The sequence below is a fragment of the Plectrocnemia conspersa genome, unplaced genomic scaffold (assembly GCF_051122295.1).
Source record: "Plectrocnemia conspersa isolate PC_06_02 unplaced genomic scaffold, ASM5112229v1 ptg000009l, whole genome shotgun sequence".
Classification (NCBI taxonomy): domain Eukaryota; kingdom Metazoa; phylum Arthropoda; class Insecta; order Trichoptera; family Polycentropodidae; genus Plectrocnemia; species Plectrocnemia conspersa.
The window spans coordinates 1,618,914-1,639,276 of NW_028277173.1; the positions used below are offsets into that span (position 1 = coordinate 1,618,914).

General features: G+C 29.0%; 1 protein-coding gene across 20 annotated transcripts in view; it reads left to right on the plus strand.

Moving 5' to 3' along the window:
* The window catches only part of LOC148231492 (potassium voltage-gated channel subfamily KQT member 1-like), a 337,496-nt gene that overhangs the window by 284,117 nt on the left and 33,016 nt on the right, over positions 1-20,363 (plus strand). For 14 of the 20 annotated variants that reach the window (XM_088193257.1, XM_088193262.1, XM_088193261.1 and 11 more), the window contains 2 exons: positions 13,338-13,408; positions 16,223-16,350. In XM_088193257.1, the coding sequence (XP_088049383.1) occupies positions 13,338-13,408; positions 16,223-16,350 (199 nt within the window). Of the gene's footprint in view, positions 1-13,337; positions 14,347-14,406; positions 15,193-16,222; positions 16,351-20,063; positions 20,192-20,363 lie in introns of those variants that run through there. The other 6 variants (XM_088193260.1, XM_088193263.1, XM_088193265.1 and 3 more) reach the window with 3 other exon arrangements.

Sequence of the window (20,363 nt, forward strand, 5' to 3'; positions counted from 1 at the left end):
CTTAAAAAAATTCGAGAGAGTACAGTCGATTTTAGAGTCCCTCAATCTGCATAAAAATCTCAATTCTTAATAAAAGCAGGCTTTTACTAATGTTATCAATGCCGGTGGAATACTCCTAACATCTAAGTGTGACGTTTAAAAAGCACTGAAAATTCAAACTGTATATTGCAGTTGTAACGCATTATCACTTTACAGTGAAAAATAAAAATTTATACATGTGTAAATTGCTCAGAATTATAGTTGACAACCATCCGGTGCTTGAGCAGCTCAAAATCTGAGCCATCGAGAACGCTTATAGTTCTCGGTCGCGTCCTCTGTTCTTGCTCATAAAGGCTACAACTGAAGCATTTGCTAACTCTTCTCTGACAATGGCCGCCCGCATGCTTAATACGGCGTACTTTTGCTCAATATGATTGCTCAATATCTCTCGTTCATATTTGGGAAGTTGTTGCAGTTCTTATGGTTGTGTATTACACCTATTTAGGTGATTCGTGTCTCTCCTATTTTCATATTTTTAATTATAATTATGTTTTAAATCACTATGTGTTTTTATCATCGTACCGCATATCGTAATTTCAATAAGCATGACCTCCTACCTGGACTGTTGTGAAAGTTTTCTAGGCTTAAAAATTAATTTTGAAAAATAATTAAGGATTTATATGAGAGATAGGAAGGTCGGTCTTGCTCTACGTATCCAAAAACATGCCTAATAAAAAAATTATTAACAGCTTCATTTGCAAGAAATACCAATGCTTAAACAATAAAAAAAATGCAGTTCTTCTAAGAGGAAATAATTTCATTACCTTTGAAAAGATAGGAAAACATTTATGTCCATCACGAATTAATATAATCCTACAGGGGGCATGGGTTTCTAGTCCAATTTGAGCTAAGCATGACCACCTACTTGGGTTGTCGCTAGTGACATTAGCAGTTGGGCTAACCGGCGCGAAACTATTGTAACTGCATATAACGAAACAACAGAAAATAAATCATAAAACTATAAATATTAAAATTAAAAGGGCACATTTTCTTATTCGTTTTATTAGAGAAATTCATTTTATCAAAACAAAACAAAATTTCTAAAACGTCGTAAACATTCCTTTTATTACTGTAAAAATAAAATATATATTATTTAGATTTCACATATATGTATATACATATATTTATATACATAATCAATAAACTAGAGTATCCCTATAAATGTGTTATATCCTGATAATACAAAAAATATATAAAAAAGCACTTAAAATATATTATACCATATATTTAATATAAAATATGGCTATAATTACCCCCCACGCCTCCTCTAATTACTTAATATATTTTGTAAACTTATAGACAAATACATAACTTAAAAATAAAATTACACATAATTTAAAACTATTTGACTTTACTCCAATCTTTAAGTACTTAGTCTGAGTACTGCCAAGCTAATTCCAGAATTATTTCTTAAGTTATAACTTAATTGGAGCTCTGCAACATCTCAAAAAATTCGCTTAGCAACTAGACCGAAAGGGGCCGCTCGAAATAATTGTGTTCAAATCCGAATTATTGCAAACCCTTTTATGTGATTAATATGAACGGCTTAAATAAATGATGAGCGGGTTTATTCGGGCTGATTGCTGTTCTCTTGTGTACGCACTTATCATCTGACATATGTGTATTCATAAAACGTGGCAAACTAGAAATTTGTTTATTTTATTATGAAAATGAATGTCAATAATGTTTTTTTGTCCCGAGTGTAAATTAGTAACCACGCATAAGGATATATATTGCTCAAGTGTCAACCTTTGTGTTGTCTTTAAAATGTACGCTGCGACATTTTAAGGAATGCCGCGTAAACGTACTTTCTTACATTTAAGAATATCTGTGACGATTTCTATTTCTGAGTGATCTCGGGTATTTAGTAAAATTCGATTTATCTTGAGGTTTGATTGTTCTAATAACGTTTTCTGACTCATATGTCGGGTCCATATTTTCTTTAACACACGTATGCTTTAGATCGCAAAAAAAAGGTGAAATTAATACTGAATTTCTATAAATTATATCCTCTAAAAATCTCTGAAAAGTACACACATAAAATGTTGTTAGAAGCTAGTGGTAAAATAATATTGCAATAACGCTTAGAAGTTATAATTAGAGCATTTTCATTTCGGTCTTTAAAAAATGCTTAAATATTAACACTTTATCTACCGCTCACGCCAATTGGCGTCCTGAGTGTGCCGAAAGTTAAACACCGCAGACGCCAATTGGCGTCCTGTGTATGTTTTCGTTTCCATGTCAAATTAAAAATATATGTTTAGTGTTTTATTTGCTTTTGTTTTAAGAGATGACTAAATAAATGTATGAATTTTCATTTTATTTTAATTTTTTTTTTTTTTTAATTATATTTGGACAAATGCGAAGGTTTTATAAATATATTTTATATTTCTTTCATCAGGCAGTTTCACTACCAGACAAACTTATGTATCTTTTGATGTGGTCCGAATATTTCAACAAATTTTTCTAGACATGTTATAAATGTAACAATGCATAAATTCAAGCCATTATTAAGTGGTTCTCAACATGTGGTTCGCCGGAAATAGAAATTAATTATTACATTTCCTTATTATTAGATTTTAAAATTGATTGATGATTTTAAAATTATAAAAGCAAGTAATCTAGGAATTAAAATAAATATAATTAAAATTGAGGTAACCAGCGGTTCTCAAACTTTTTCAAATTTCTAAAAACTTTTATCCAGCACACTTTTTTTTCGGACGGTGTAAAAAAAGAAAAAATATGATATTTTATACACAAACATATAAATATGTATATTTAAAAATAATTTATTGGGTAAATGGGTTTATTTAGAAATAAAGTCAAATTACATAAAATTAAAAAATACGATGTACATATATAAAAAGTACAAGACACTAAAAATTTATCATATCATTAACCATTAGATAGTATTGGATTACTGAGAATCTCAAGATTGTCAGATTAGTAAGATTCTATTGTATTTTTTTCTATCCTGCTATAAGGAAATTCCAACATATTTTTTGTGAGTAAATATTATCTCCCTTCAGATAATACTGGCTTACTGGAAATACCGAATCTCAGTGACACATTATTTTAGAAAGTGGGAATTTTTTCGAGTAATTATTTTTGAATTATTAGCACGATACACATAAAAACTTATGGATAAGAATTAAGTTTAAGTTATACTATCGTGTGAAGTGCATCTGGTTTTCGTGTGCTCGAGTGAATATTCGAAATATATTACGAACTGTTTATAAAACATAGTTTTTTAGTTAGATACGAGTGTAGAATCTACGAGAAAATAATTACAGTTTATGTTATTTAATATAGTGTTAAATATATATAGATATTCCAAGTGACAATAAAAATAATAGTGATAGTGATTCAGACTCCTCTGTTCATGAAAGAAATCGTCCACATGCTATGATGCTCATGAGCAATGAGGAAGATGAACAAGAAAAATACTTAGAAGACACTTTACAAGACACAAAACTTTATTGAAGATGACTTGTTTCCCGTTATTGCAGAATAAACGAATAGACACCATAATCAACACATCAACAGATACAAACTGCAAATAAAATCTAAAAAATGGGTGGATGTAACGGTACCAGAATTAAAAAATTGGTTTGAGTTGATATTGCTAATGGGCCTGGTAAAAAAAGGCTCATTACACCTGTATTAGACAATAAATCCACTAATAGGAACCTTGATATTTACAAAAACCATGAGTAGAAATAGGTTTTATCAAATATTACGTTACCTGCGTTTTTCCAATAATGAAAATGTTCCTGATAATGTAGGATTACTGTTCAAAGTACAAAAAATAATTGATTATTTCTCCGAAAGATTAAAAAAGATGTACAAACCAAGCCAAAACACATCTCTGGATGAGGGTATGATCCCATGGTGTGGAAGATTAAATTTTCACGTATACAACCCCAGTAAGCTCACAAAGTACGGTATAGTGATAAGAATGGTATGTGAATTAGTGTCAGGATACATATCAAAATTTTAAATATATATTAAGGACCTAGAATTTCGTTACAAGATTCAATATCACATCTAACATCAGACAATAAATACAAATGGCATCATCTTTATATGGACGAATATTATAAGTGTTGAAATAGCAAAAAAAAATATATATGAAAAAAAATAGCATCTGTGGTACCATAAGGAAGAATCGGGTTTTACCAGAATATCTAAAAAATGCAAAATTACGAATATTTGAAACCAAATATAAACGTAATATTGTTGCAATTGTGAAAAACAGTAAAAAATCGAGACACTTTAAACTTTCATTATATAACTAGTTATTGTGAAAAGTGATTTACACGTGAAAGACAATGTAAATTATGTGTGTATGTGCCTGGAAAATTTCACATTACGATGGAGTGAATTACAACGGTTAGTGAATATTTTATTGCAAATGAATTATACATCAGTAAACTCGTATTAGTAAAAATGTCACAATACAAAAGAAAAGTTTGTTTGAAAAAAGTTTTTACAAATTTAAAAAAGTTTGAGAACCGCTGGTTAACTAAATTTAAATTATTTTTATTAAAATTTCTAGGTTATTCGTTTTTATAATTTTAAAATCAAGATAATCATTTTAAAAATCTAATAATCAGGAAAAGTAATAATTATTTTTTATTTCCGGCGAACCACATGTTGAGAACCATCTAATAATAACTTGAATTGATGCATTGATACATTTATAACATGTCTAGAAAAATTCAACGAAATATTCGGATCGTATCAAAAGATACATAAATTTAAATAAAAAAAGGTAAAATTCGCGAAGTTTTGCGAAAAGGTGCCGGTATTTAGCGTAAGTCTGGCAGTGAAACTGCCGGTCGGTAAAGTGTTAAAGTATATTTTTTAGTAATGTATTTTCGGATTCTCTTATATTCTGAAATTTTAATAATAAACAAAAAATCTTTACTTATTATAAAATAATAAATGAATTTGTAAAGCTCTCTGGCTAGTTATTACTATTAAACAGTATAATGAAGTCATTTTTGTAAGTTCTAAATTTGATTTCTTAGGTTAAATAGGCTTTAAGCATCCAGCTCTCGTTCAATAGTTGCATAAGACTCAATAGTTTCACCTATTGGCAACTACGATTCTTACACCGTCGAGTTTTCGCTTGATATACTGCCTCGACCAAAACTAGGCCTGACCTCCTACTTGAACTGTCGCAAATGCCCTGCACAATTTTTTTGCTAGTCCTAAACACCACTAATTAATTTAAGGAGACAAATAGGATATATCTGAAATAGAAGAGGGGGAGGGTAGTGGCAAGTCGCACTCCGCGTACCTAAAAATCACTCTCATGGGAATAAAACAAAAATACGTATCTCAAAAACATTCCTTAACCATATTTTGAGCAAAACCTACTACCCAGTTTATGATAGATCACTTATGGTTCTTTTCAATGAATTAATAATTCAGAGGGTGCACAAAATAAATCTGTTAATTTATTTTTCAACCCCTAGTGAGTTTTATCTTTATAACTGTAAAAAAAATTGTGATTTACATTAATAAATTATTTTTAAAATACACAGTCAAAAATAAATATTTAATTTGTGCAATAATGATGTAACGTGTAGCAATAAGTTTTGCTAGCACTATTAATGAACAGACATTATGTTACACCGTCATTAATTTTAAGTAAATTCGAGACATACAAATCAATAAATTACCAGCACGATAGACTAGTAGTGATTTATAAATACCTGAAAGACAAAAATTCATATCCAAAATAGATTAGAATTAGTGATAATTATAAACTTATAGTTCTGACCGATCATCGCGAATTTGGTTTCCCTTGATTTTCCTAATCTCACATATAAATATGGTGATGAATAATTTTAAAAAAATGAGTTACATTGTGCATTAGTAGTTGTAATAACATTTTAAACCTTTATCAATAAAATATTGAACAATGATTAATGTTTATTGTTTGAAGAAAGCTGTTTCTATGATAGTAATGATTTCTACTTCTTTCATCTTGACGATTGCTTCATAAAACGTCTATGGCGATTTATACTTTTGGGGTCTCTCCTAATATTTCATGATAAAACAGTGCTATAAATCGATTACTAATATCTAAATCACGTAAACCTTGGTGTATTTAAATTCAACTCGTATCTGAGAGATCATATTTGCTGATTATTATATATTTTTTAGAAATTTTCCAAATCTTTGAATTGAATTATTTGAAAAAATTAAGCTCAGTTGCGTTGTATTACTTACTAGTTGGTTTTGATTATGTTAACGTGGTTGTATGTTGGCATTCTGATTTTTTACTGGTTTTCATTTCTCGAGAAATGAGAATATGGTCTTCACTTCTCAAATTATTAATAAATTTGAAAGATGTATGTAATACAATAAAGTATTTCGATATTTTTTCGATTTAATGATAGTATATTATTGAAATATAATACAACTATTAAATATATTTATGATAAATTGGGTACTATGCTAAAGAAAAACACTTACAGGCATTTAAGGACGAAATAGCGTAGTCCGTAACGTCTCAGACTAGTAACTCTAATTTTTATTTATAAAAAATGCGCCCCAGCTGCAGTAACATCTATTGATTATAAATTGTAAAGCACATAATAATTTATAATTAATAATATAGATGTCACTGATTACAAACTTTCAGTCGGTATTCATTATATCTGATTGACTTATTCAGTTGATACATATTTTCCCCGTTGTAACGCATTGGGCTTATGCCTGTTACAGCGGAAGATTAAAAAAAAATAGAATTAATGAGGCAAAGAAAATATGGATAAAAGTATAATTTTAAAGAAATTCAAGTTCTCGTATTCATACATGAATCGTAAGACAATTATCATTAATAACTGTTGCTACTTTACAAAAACAATATAAAAAAAAAACTTTTTTGTTTTCAAAAAATAATAATAGCCCTTAATTTTTTTGCATTCTGTTGGTTCCCATGCGTAATTTCTTCTTATCCTTGATCACCGGAGCAAAGATATAACCGCTGCGCCGGCCGGTTTAAGTAATAGAAAATCGCAAAACAATGTTGGTCATTCAAATACTTTCGATCTTCCGAGAAAGTATGCATATTTTCAAACATATGGCACGAACACCTTCGTAACGGTTTCTTATCTGAGTGTCTTCAATGGGAATGACAAAAATTTGTTTACAATTTTTTTGTCATTAATAACAGTTTATTATTAATAGTAATGATTTTAGTTCTTAGTCTCACTACTTACTTGGTAGTAGTTAATTGTGTTTACTTTGATCTTACACATCTTGTTATGTTGCAATGGAAGATTAAATTATAAATCAATGAGATTTTTAAACAACTAATTAAAACGCAACAATTACGGGTGGTCCCTACAGTAAGTTTATTTAAATTTATCTCATATTCATGAAAGATCCACAAACGAAATTTAGGAGTATTTTATATTATTACATCTATTATATCTTGAATTATTATGATATAACACATTTATTTGGTTGCTCCACTATTTTAAAATAATTAATTAAAAGTTAGGGATCAAAATCTTACATGGTGAAAAGATTTGGTAGCATTGTTTTTTTAATAATAACTACATACTAAACAGTAAGTTTTATATTTTGGTTAAGTTTTGTATTTAATTTATATGATTTTTTATAACTTTTATGTTAGATTATTATTCATATGAAATTATTTGTATCATTGATTATTTTATCATTATACTAATAAATAATGAAATGTCGCAAAATTAAATATTTACTAAAAAAAATACTACTATTATAACACATAATACATCATAAATAAAACATTTAACCCATTGAACACCAAAAATAATTTATTTTAATTAAAATAAAACATAAATACGATCTCTGTGTTGTTCGACACCATTTGTGACGGTGGTGTGCGGCTTTGCGAAATATTCACATTCACTGTGCGCGTGTGAAGCGGCCTTAAATCACTATATAGTATATTTTTATTTTTATGATTAAAAACGGAAAGCTTACCGTCTGCGTTATACACCATTATTTTCATGTGTACGCGTATAGACGCGCACCACCGTTTTGGAACCGTTGGCGATTCGTTCGTCGTGCAAAATTCAACAGAATCGCCCTTTGATTTAGCGCTAGCCCCAGAAAGCGAGTTAATTTAAATAATTGAGAAACCGCGACGGTGAGGCTTCCGGGCACGGCTTGCACGTTTGGGAACCGCTGGACTTTTGTTTGTGTGAACCTATGGCACGTGTCGAACGCGAACCATTCATTTTTCATTGGATGCGTAATAATGCACGGTATGAACGGACAAACCCGCAAATTTGCATACGGACGGCAATAAATCCGTTACCTACATCACATGCATTTTGTATTGTTTTATGATTGCTTTATAGCGCGATTCGTTGATTTGATATACACGACTAGCTTTTGGAAAAATATTTTTTCGCTTTGGTTCAATTTCATTTTTGAAAAATACATAACATTTTTTAAGTCGAGGTTAGGTTAGGTGTGTATACTGGTAATAACGATACCGGTAACACCTGTATTAAGACAAAAATTAAGCTTCAGTACTACCGGCGTTAAAAAATAAAATACCGGTAGTACCGAATAAAAATTCTAATTTTTTTTTTTTTAAATTATAAAAAAAAATATTTTATCTAATATTATATTATCAAATTGTATTTTATTAATATATGAAGTACATTATAATATATATTTATAATTATAATAATAAATAAAATATGCGTATGAAGTATTTTTAGAAGTATCTGAATGTAAGGAAGATTGTTTAAAAGCTTCTTATTGTTTAAAACACAAAATATGTATTAAGATATACAGATAATTGATCATGAATGTCAGTTACTTTGGTCGAAATTTGACCTGCTTGTTTATTTAATTTCCCTAAAAAATATGGATACGACAATATTTACAACATCTTTATTCAATATCTTCAAAGAAAGTGTTCCGAATCTTGAATTTCGAAACTTTTCACAAAATTTATAAGCATGTGTTAAGATTCAACAATATATTATAGCATAAACTTATCAATAAAGCATTCAGTTAGACTTTGAATGAATGGATATTTTTTTAGTCTTTTTTATTACCAATTAATAAACAAAAAAAATTACTGTTTTTTCTTTTAGTTATACCGTTATTGAAAATCAAAATTATTAATAAATATTGAAAATCCCGGTATTATTGCAATCTCCAATTGTGTATTACCAGTGAAGTTATATTTTCACTAGCGTTGCAGTGAAGTCACGTCTGAATTCATAAGCTTCGACGATGCATATGTCACAATGAATGTGTATTTTTCAGTGAAGTTATATTCTCACTAGTAACATAATTTTACTAAATAGACCAGTTAAATGTAATAAGCAATGATTTTTTAAATTCACTGCTTAATATCAGTAAAACAGTATTTATTCACTGCGCGATGATGTCTCGCCGTTATGAAAATATAAGCAAACCCAACTTGAGCTAATGAAAGTTCTTAAACTAATTATATACTTAAGTTTAGTATGAGTTTATTTTAATTTATTTTGAATATTGTATTATTTTGCCAAATGATTTGACGACACAATTCTGTGAATCTTGATCATGTGGAAATCATCCGTTTAAACTAATACAGTTTTACTGATCAATTATAATTTTAAACTAATTATAGTTTTTGAACTTTGATTAGGACAAGTTAAGTTTGGTAAGGTTCAGGTTTAAACAACAATTGGGTGTTTCGCAACTGTCTAATATTTTTAATAGCACCTACCAGTTAAATTTAACTTTCACTAGTATAAATATATCATGTAAACATGTATTCATATCATTTCTGTAAAACATTTAATAAAATTATATTTATACTAGTGAAAATATAACTTTATTGAAAAATACAAATTCACTGTAACATATATAAACATGATATTCTTATTAATCTAAGACTAAACCACATCCACAGACTTCAAGTGATATTAATTTACAAATATTCTAAAACAGAGCAAATCGTTTCATCTAATCGCAACTGAAGGATCACTTAAAGAAAAATATATTTTTCTAAATTGTATAATAGTATATACCGATGAACTCAGTATATAATGACTTACTTACATATGTTACAGATTATCCTAATACTAATGCAATTTTTATAATTGATCAGAATTAAGTTGTGTTGTACAACCTAGGAGATATCAATGTCAATTGGATTAAATCATTAACTTTTTAACAAAATATTGACATGTTCTGCTTTAGAATTGTAAATAAAGCAACCAAGATTAATGGTTCAGACTTAGTTTTGGAACTATTAACTCACAGATTATGTAAAACCAGGACGTCCTTGGAAGTATATGTATTAAAAATATTATAAAGCCATAAAATCACAACACGGAATGAATCGGACCAGCTCATAATGGCTGCCACTGAATTATTGCGCAAGCTTAAAAAATTTAAACCGGAAGGTATTTAACGAAAAAATAAATACAGAAAAATACTACCGTTAAAAATTATAAGCAATATAGCCAATACAAACCAAGAAAATGCATACATATATTGAAATAATATATAACTCAAGATAGCAACGTACAATTCTAGCTTTTAAAAACCTGGTTTTTGTTAAAATTGACATGAATTTTTTATGCGTTGCTGGAGGAAATTCTGGAGTTCACAGCATCTTTAAGTGATTTAAATAAATGGAAACATGGCTATACATAACAAACAGTACATAATAAAAAGGCACTTGGATAGAGAAAATGATATTTACCAAAATCGCTCATATAGAGGTATCATCTTAAGCATGATAGAATAATTCATGAAGTAAATCACTGAAGGAATATGTGAAAAACATTTCCTATATTAAAGACAAGCATTTTGTAAGTCTTGCCACAAATATTATTGCAATATAGAAAGAATTTAAATTGTTTCTCGAATTTCGATGTCCTTGTCAAAAGCCCACTTATTAATTAATTTCTTTCAGATAACAATAAAGCTTAATTAGCAATTTACTTTGATATGCCATGGCTAAACATCAAAGAAAAAAATAAAATCCAGATCAGTCTATAAAGACAATGAATCAGATAGTTTCCTAGGAAGAAGCTTGACGAATCAAGAAAAATATTGATTTAAACTTATGGCCGTACTGTTAAATTACCCCAATGTTTAATTTACAACCCCTCTATTGACGGAAAAGTATGTTTCCCGGGTGACTCTTTGTTAACAAAACCATTGTGGTCACTTGCTGATTATGAGAGAAGGGTACGAATTAAAATATTATTACGTACATGAGTGTGTTTCTAAATCATAAATGTTCTTAGTGCATTTTTTAAAGTATTTTTTTCTTACCGAAAATCTGCGTGGCCATTGTAAACTTGCTTTCCTAAGCTTTGTGCACTGTTTGGTCGAATAAAATCAGCATAACATATATAATTTAGTTTAAATCAACACATTTTAAAAACATATCCCATATTTTTTCGGATTACTTACTATCTGAGCTGCTGTTTTTTTACTGGATGGATGGTGACGGGTGTCATTAAAACACAGATTGCGCCGCTGCATTAGTAGTGTATTGAATATGTTACAAGTTACATGTTATTAAAAAATTATGATACTACGCCACCGTCATGTCAGTGCTGCCAGCGTGCCGTCTAGTTTTTGGCCATAGTAAATAAATTGACCCCTCCACAGTTTTATTTGTGGCTTAGAGTATTTAATATAATCAACGAACTCCACTCAACTTTAAATGTTTAAAATAAATAAACATTGAAATTGATAAGCAAATATAAGTGCAGGGCCGAATTCTGAATAAAAATATTTTACTTTATCTTAAAGTATTAAAATAAAATAAATTATTGATTATGCTCTATCGATTTAAGGCATTTACTAACCGCTCTCCACCGTTTCGATAACACCCGCTAAACTTCATGCATTTTTTAATATCTAGTTGACATTTAAAAGAACGCTATAATGAACGCTGTCATTCACTAGGGTTCTATTGAGTGATGTTTACTCAAGTAAATGTGAACAAACACCTGGAAGCTGCTCTGAATGGTGACGCTGGTTACTGAATGTTCAAGGTGTGACGCTCAAAGATGGTAAATTCGACATTTGCATTGTCGCTGTTATTGTTTCGGCAGTTAGCTTGACCGTAAAAGATTGTTTTAACCTCGACTACCCACAATATGGCTGAGGATCAATAAATTACGTACATAAATGTGTGCGAGTCGGACGTTAATGGGTTCGTTGGTTGACTAGATTGATCCTTGGAGATCGTGTGTTTGATTAATATGTATAATCTTGAATGTACGCATTTTTTAAATATACTTATGTACTAGCATTATAAACGATTATATCTATTTTGTAATATAAAATGTGACGTTGAATATGTAACATGAGCAACTTGTTGATTTCGGGGAAACTTCTTGGCAACGTAACCATTTTTTTATTCTGTTTGATAATATGTAACAATTCACTCACTTGCGAGCACATTCTTAAGCTTCGCTCCAAAATAATCATAGCAATCCATTCAAAGTTCTCCATAAATATGCAACACCATATAACACGCGAAAAGCTCTAGCGAGCTTTAATTTTAGTTAAAGCACAAGAACGTTACTCAACGTTGAGAGCACTCCACCTTAATTCGTTCACTCTGAACTTTTTTTACATGTACAGGTGTTTCTGAGAAATATTTTATATTATAATTGTATATAATATTGTATTATATTTTTCCGAACGTCAAGAACACGGCAATGTTTAAAATTGTATTATATCACGAAGGTAAACAATAATTGTCTATTATTACGATATTTATTGTGTAAATAGATCAGTAGAATGTTCAATTATATATTGCATGTAGTAGTGAAGCCTCGTATGTTAGTAATATTATTGATTTACTTCTTTCTTTATGTATATTTATTTGTTCATTATTATTTTGAGACTGCGATAATTTCGAGCACGCGCACTTTTCGCAGTCTTGTATTTATTGATAATTTGTGTACATAGTGTGTTTCTTATTTATCAAATCTAATTATTTATAGACTTATGCAAAATTTATAGATACAAACTCTTGGCTTATTTTATGTTTTGAATATATACAAAATAATTCATTAGAAATCTAGGATTGAAATTTGTATAGTTTTATATAAAAAAAATCGTTTCACCTTGTCTATCGATCACATTAACAAGAAAACACAAAACACAGAAATGTACATTATTTACATAACATAAACACACTATACACAAAATATCATTTCATATCACATATACATATAAGTTGTGTACATCTATATGTATGTATGTAAAATATAGATAATATAATAAATATTGTATTTTGTGTTTAGATGAAGAAGATGAGCCACGATGCATAACGTTAACGAACCAACACAAAGGAGCTATACGGTTTATTAGAAAGGTGAGTCATCATACTTGTTAATTATTAAAATATTACTAAAAACTAAAATATGAAGTATGATACTTATTTGAAACGATACTTTCTGTTAGTTTAAATCTATAAATCTGAGTCTTGATGTGACACATTCATTCGCCATTTCAATTTTTCAGTTCAAATTCAATCAATACTTACAAGATATGATAATTATTATAAATATCGTTTGCACTTAGGGATTCGTATAAAATAATTCAAATAATGTAATAAATCGTTTTCTTGTGAAATTGCAATCTAAATTTAGAATTATAATCTTTCACTGAGATGAAATAATAATCATTTTTAATAAATGGGTGTCTATGTAGCTTTTTATGATCCTATCACACCATACAACAAAGTTTTTGCTACAAAATCAAGATATATTAATTATTTTACAAAATCACAAAAAAAATGATATACTGCAATACACCCGAGCTTTGTGCTATATGTATAGTAACAATAACACTAAATTATAATTTTAATATTATATAAAAATAGTTGTAATTACTAGGCAAAAATTTTGTAGCGAATACGTTTTGCTTTAAAAAATCATTATTAATAATATATTAGGCAATCTTAAAATGAATGTCTTTTTTTTAATGAGTATATATTTCATTATATGTTATATGGTGCATTTCTGGATTTCATATTCTGATATTTAAAAAAAATTGCGCCGCAAAAATTACGATAGCAGAATTTTTACCAAATGAACAATTAATACAAAATTGCATTTTATATGAAACTCTTAAAAAAGGGAAAATTACGATATCAATCCTAGATGTGGGAGACCATCAAAGCTAGACGATGATGTTCTGGATGCAGGAATGGAAGCAATCGATACTAAACCAGTTCGATTCAACAGTGCATAGACACATAAAAAAAATGGAAGGTTTGGAGATAATGTGTATACATTCCATACGAATTGAGCAAATAAAACAAGCCAACGCATATCTGCAAATCCAAGAGCTTCTGGATCTTGAAGCTAGTCGCCTTTTCTTGACTATTTAATAACTGGAGATTAAAATGAGTATTGTAAGACAACAATCGTTGGAGAATACAGTGTATATTCAAAGGTCAAGTAGAAAAACCTACCTCAAAGCTTGAGCTCACTTCAAAAAAATATTCTGTGTGCATGTTACGATTGCAAAGAGAACGTGCATTATGAAACTTTCAAATTTGGCCAAACAATAGCTGCAAGCTTATGTTATAAGTAGCTGGATCGCTTATACGAGGAAATATAAATAAATAGGCCTGTACTTATCAACAATAGTCAAATAGTTCTACAACACGACAATCTCGTCCTCGTGTGACGAAATTGACTCTTGATAAAATCAAGGATCTCATTCACCTTCTTCTAACTACCGTTTATAACTTCCTAGACGGAAAAAAATGTGAAAAATAGACTATCGGAATATTTTGAATCAAAACCTGCAACATTTTATGCTAATGAAATTAATAAAATGATAAAGGCTGGAAAAACATATATTTAAATAAGCTCTAAGAAATTTGTATCGGTCATAAACTGTAAAAAGGGCGCTTTACAATTTTAAAATACACGCTTTGATAAATAAATAACAAACTGCTAAAAAATAATGTATAATAAAAATTTCCACAATGAGAAGACTATAAATTTTGTATGAAGCATTAAACCAACTGAAACACTACCTTTTTACAATTAAAAGGATTGACGCACATTTTAATCATAAAAGGTAAATTTGACCCGCGATAAAAGCGCTTTAACCGTTAAAGAAAAAAAAATGTTAAAAATAAAACACCGTGGGAGACCATTTAACGGATTAATGTATGCGCTATAAATCATTTATTATTAAATATGTATCACCTTGAGAATAGATAACGAGCGCAACTTTTTTTATAGTCTGGATAAAGCTATTAAAATTTACTGTCAAATTTTTTTTATTTAAAATAGAAGCATTGCAATTTTTTTTAATTACCTTTGAACTATACGTTTAATTTTACTTACGCTAAAAGTTATGTTTTGAGCTTTTTTTCATTTTAAATAATATAGTACAATCGAAACAAAAAAAATAGAATGCAGTTATTTTCTTACGACTAATTAATACAATTTTCCGACCCTTGAATTATGTATTATAATATATTATGTGTCTTGTATTTGTGGCATAAGCTTGTTGTACAGTGTTATTATTCACATTTTGGTTATACTATGGTAACAATTCGCTCACAATCTCTCAAACTAAAATAAGGCTAGTTAAAACGGTCTTCGTTTTACAGTCCCTGAATTGAAAATTGATAGCTTATGATCGAATCGTTTCGTGTCTGTCGGCAACCGACATCGGATACGATCGCACACTGTAATTCGTGATGTTTCCGCATTTTCACCAAACGATCAGTGCCTGCGAACACGTTTTCAGGATTATTTTTATTTGCTTAAATAATCGTCGATACTGATAAAATTGGACGATTTGGATAAATAAGTATGCAATTTCACAAACGAAAACGACTTGAAATACTTGAGGTATATAAATATCCATACAATATAGGAATCATTTCTAACATTTACATTAATCTAACCGATAAAATGAAACATCATCATCATCCTCATGATAAAACATGTACATACGTTTGGGTTTGAAAGCTTTACTTTTAAAACAAAACGTCTCATATTAAACTGAGGCGATTTTGCAATTAATACAACAAAAAATACACAGTTAAATTTAACTGGAACACACGTAAGTATATAACATAAATATGATACATCGGGTGTAATGTTAATTTCGATTATTTTTTTATAATTTTATCGGTGCCGTTTTACCCTTTCTGCAGATGAAGTATTTTGTTGCGAGGCGCAAGTTTAAGGAAGCGCTAAAGCCTTACGACGTTAAGGACGTCATCGAACAATACTCGGCCGGGCATGTAGATTTGCTGGGCAGAGTGAAAAATGTACAAACTAGGTACAATCGAACAAAATTTTCATATACCTTTAAAAATTATTGTTGATAATGAACGGTCTGTTCGTAATTGGAAAGCGTAGTGAAAACCTTATTTGCTACCAAATACTATCAGCGAACGATCACCTGTTATTCTATGTTTATTTTTCTTGATTGACTAACACCTGTCTGATTAGAAGTAACGAGAAGACGTCGACGGATTTATAATGTTGTACTTTAGAGTTCGTCCAATTAATCGCTTAACTTCGCGCAAAATTTTTAATTGAATTATTTATTTTTGATAGGAAAGACAAGAGCTTAATTTGCATTATAAATGCGAAACGAGCAAAAATTCGATGAGTGGATAACGAGTGATTTTATGTTAAAGAAATTTCGCTTTGTTTACTGTTTACCGAAAGCTCGAATTTTAACTAAATGAATTAGCTTTTTCCATTAAATGTTTGAGATAATGGATTTACATTTTTTGGGTATTTTAATTATTTTATTCTGAAGTAGCTAAAATTTATTTTCCTTAAAAGTATTATTATAAATCTGATAAATTTATACTATAAAAAAATTTGCAAAGCTATAAAATGATCAAATAGCAAATGTTCAGACTCCTTATATTGTCATGGTGTAACACATTTTTGAAATATTCCTCTAAAATGCTTTTTTTAGATCAGTATATAAATTGTGATAAGTACTTAATGAAAAATTTGCATTTTGATCCATTACCTTATTCTATTTTTCTGCTCGATATAATTTTTTTCTCATAAGAATATCTTGAACTTATCAGAATTAACATAACTCTGAAATTAAAATTCTGACAAACTCTAAAGAAATAAATTTTGAAGTATTTCCAAAATTTATTTATTCCTATTTATCAACTCTGGCATCTTCCTGTCCATTTATTAATACTGTTTAGTAAATTATAAGCAGTACTAAGTGGAATTGATTATAAATGTAATCATCTTCTTACATTATTTTAGTAGCTAAAAGATTTCTCTATGATTTTTTTTAAGCTTGTTAGTGAAAAACTGATATATGCGTTTTTACCAGAAGCTCAATTTCGCAATTTTTTGCATTGAAATTTTTTTTTAAAAATATAATCTAAAGAGGCAAGGATCAGAGTATATAGTGGTTGCACATAAACGTCCCAATTTTAATTAAGTCTCTTTATAATATTGTGGAACGCACTTTTCTGTCTGACATATCGAATATATATATTACATTATGATCTGTTACCCTCTTTTATTTTTTTGATAGCAAATGGATTTCTATCATGAAGCTTTAATTAGACTTATTAGTATAAAACTGACAGTTGATTTTTGCAAGAGTCCAAAACTAGTAAAATTACACTGTAAATTAAATGGGAAAGTACTAAAACGTCGCAGGAAGCAACAGTTTTATATATTAGACATATTTCTATATATTGCTTATTTTTAATTAATAAATTGTAAGCAGTTCTTAGTGGAATGGATAACGTACGTTTCATTTTGATCGATTACCTTCTTCGATCTTTTTGGTGAATATGTGATTTATTTTTTGACTTCTTATTGTAAAGAGTTTATATTTGATAAATTTACATCATTAAATGAGTTTTTATAGCTTTAAACAAATGGTAGTTTAAAGGAGCAAGATCCCAATAAGATTCAACGCTTTTTCTGAGTCTCCTTATATTGCCATTGTGGAACTCAATTCGCTTTTTATTTTTTAACTCTAGCATCTTTCAGTCGATTTATAATTATAGTTCAATAAATTGTAAGCAGCACTTAGTGGAATTGATTTTAAATGTTGTTTTTAGTAGCTAAAGGATTCCCCTATTAAAATATTTTAAAACTGATATAAGCGTTTTTTTCAAAAACCTAATTTTGCTAGTTTTTAGGATTAAAAAAGGTATGCTAATTTCCTGAAAAATTATAAATATTACATTTCTTTTATATTTATAGTAGCTAAAGTATTCCTTCATAGAAAATTCCTGAACATGTTTACGAAAAAAAATCTTAGCTGTTTTGTGCAGGAGTTTTAAACTGATAAATTTGCACAATTAAGAGAGTAAAGTTAAATCTACAAAAAAATTAATAGTTTATACTATATATAGTTCCAATCAAGATTTAACAATTTTGTCTTTTTATATGGCCTTGATAAATCACAGTATTTTTTATATTATTAATTTTTGACATATTCTGCAATTCAGTAAATTCCTAACAATACTTCTTCCATTTCTTTTTTACATTTTTTTAGTAGCTGTAGAATTTGTTAGTGAAAAACTAATCTAATGGGTATTGTCAAGAGTTTAAAACTAAATTTACATCATAAATATGTTTCTAAATCAATAAAGTATTAGTGAGCAAGGTCTGGACTATATAGTGGATACATTAAAATATCCACAACATTTTTTTCCAAGTCTCTTTAAAAACGTATTGTCTGTTATTGCCTAACATAATACAAAAATTTAGCAGGTTGTAACATATATTTGTATGTAAAAACCTATCCAAATATTCTGAAGGATAACTGAGATCATTAACCGATTAACAAGATGTTATTCCCAGATGCTTTATTTTTGCCGATAATTAGGTCCGCTACGTAAATTATATGTCTAGGTTCATTACTGTATTTTTTCTTGTGGATAATTTTGCCAGTTTTCTCTTATAATAAAGAATGCAATTTGAGTTGATTTGATCTTATTGACTTTGCTACTACATATATAGTTTTAACTAGCTTTAAATCTTGTTTATATTCTCTTGGAAGTATTTTATAATGAGATTACGTATATAAATTTAAATTTATTAAATGATACTATATTACTTAATTTATTTATATTTTTCTTTATGAAAAACTACTAAAAAACATTTTTAGTTATAACTAAAAAATAGTAAATTCACTCTTGTCTTGAAATTATTTTTAATCATAGATAGATAGTATAAGAAAATTATTTTGCACATTTTTTTATTAATATTAATAATCTATATCGACGTCTTCGAATTACCTATTTACTAAAACAAAATGGATGTATCGCTCGCAGACACTTATTTGCGGAATGGGCTATGCGTGTACTCTAACCAAGCGGTCGTTGTGAGCATGAGCCACTCTTTAAAAACTATCATCACTAACCTGCTATATTTTATATATAAAAAATTATAATATATAAGATTAGTACCTATATATATATTTTCTTACTAATCACACACTCAAAACACTAAAAAATACACTACTTCACTCTATAGATTTTTTTCAAAAATGATCGTTTTTATTAAAGATGCTTTTGCATTGAAGCGCGAAATTGGCAATAATTTTTCTCTTAAAATCTATACAATAAACAAAAAAAATAGCATGTTTCTTTCATAAGATAGAAACGAATTAGCCGGCTGGGAAACCAATGTAGCGATGCCTTGTTTTCCATAATGCATGATATTTAGGATTACAAAATTTAAAATTACACTAACACTATCAAACACGAATCATCAAATCATATCACACCCACAACCACATCATTGAATTGGCTATGAAAATTATACGACGTGTACATATTTTAATAACAACCGAACCAGTAGATGTTGTATAGAGGTGCACGTTAATGTCAAACGAAACTTGCTATTAGGAAGAGCTGTGGTCCCGGAAACACATTTGTAAATCTACGATCAGATTTTCTTAAGTCCCCTTAAAACCCATCAAAGAATGTTTTTTGGCTGCTTACCTTACATGTTTGTGTGTTGTTTTTTATATGTTCCGTGTAGCTCAAGTATTTTCTCGCACGCAAGAGATTTAGGGAGGCGCTGAAGCCTTACGACGTAAAAGATGTCATTGAACAATACTCTTCAGGGCACGCGGATCTGCTCAATAGAACAAGGAACTTACAGTTCAGGTGAGTAGGTTATCTCAAGCTGGGGAGAAAAAACCTTGGTTTAATAAAAATAGGCTATCGATATTGTTAGAGAGTTGTTTTTTTACTTTAAGGTGGAACAAGAGCATCGATTAGATTTTATTGCAAAGTTCGTGATCACGAGGGGAGGTCAAAAATTATTATTAGAAAGATT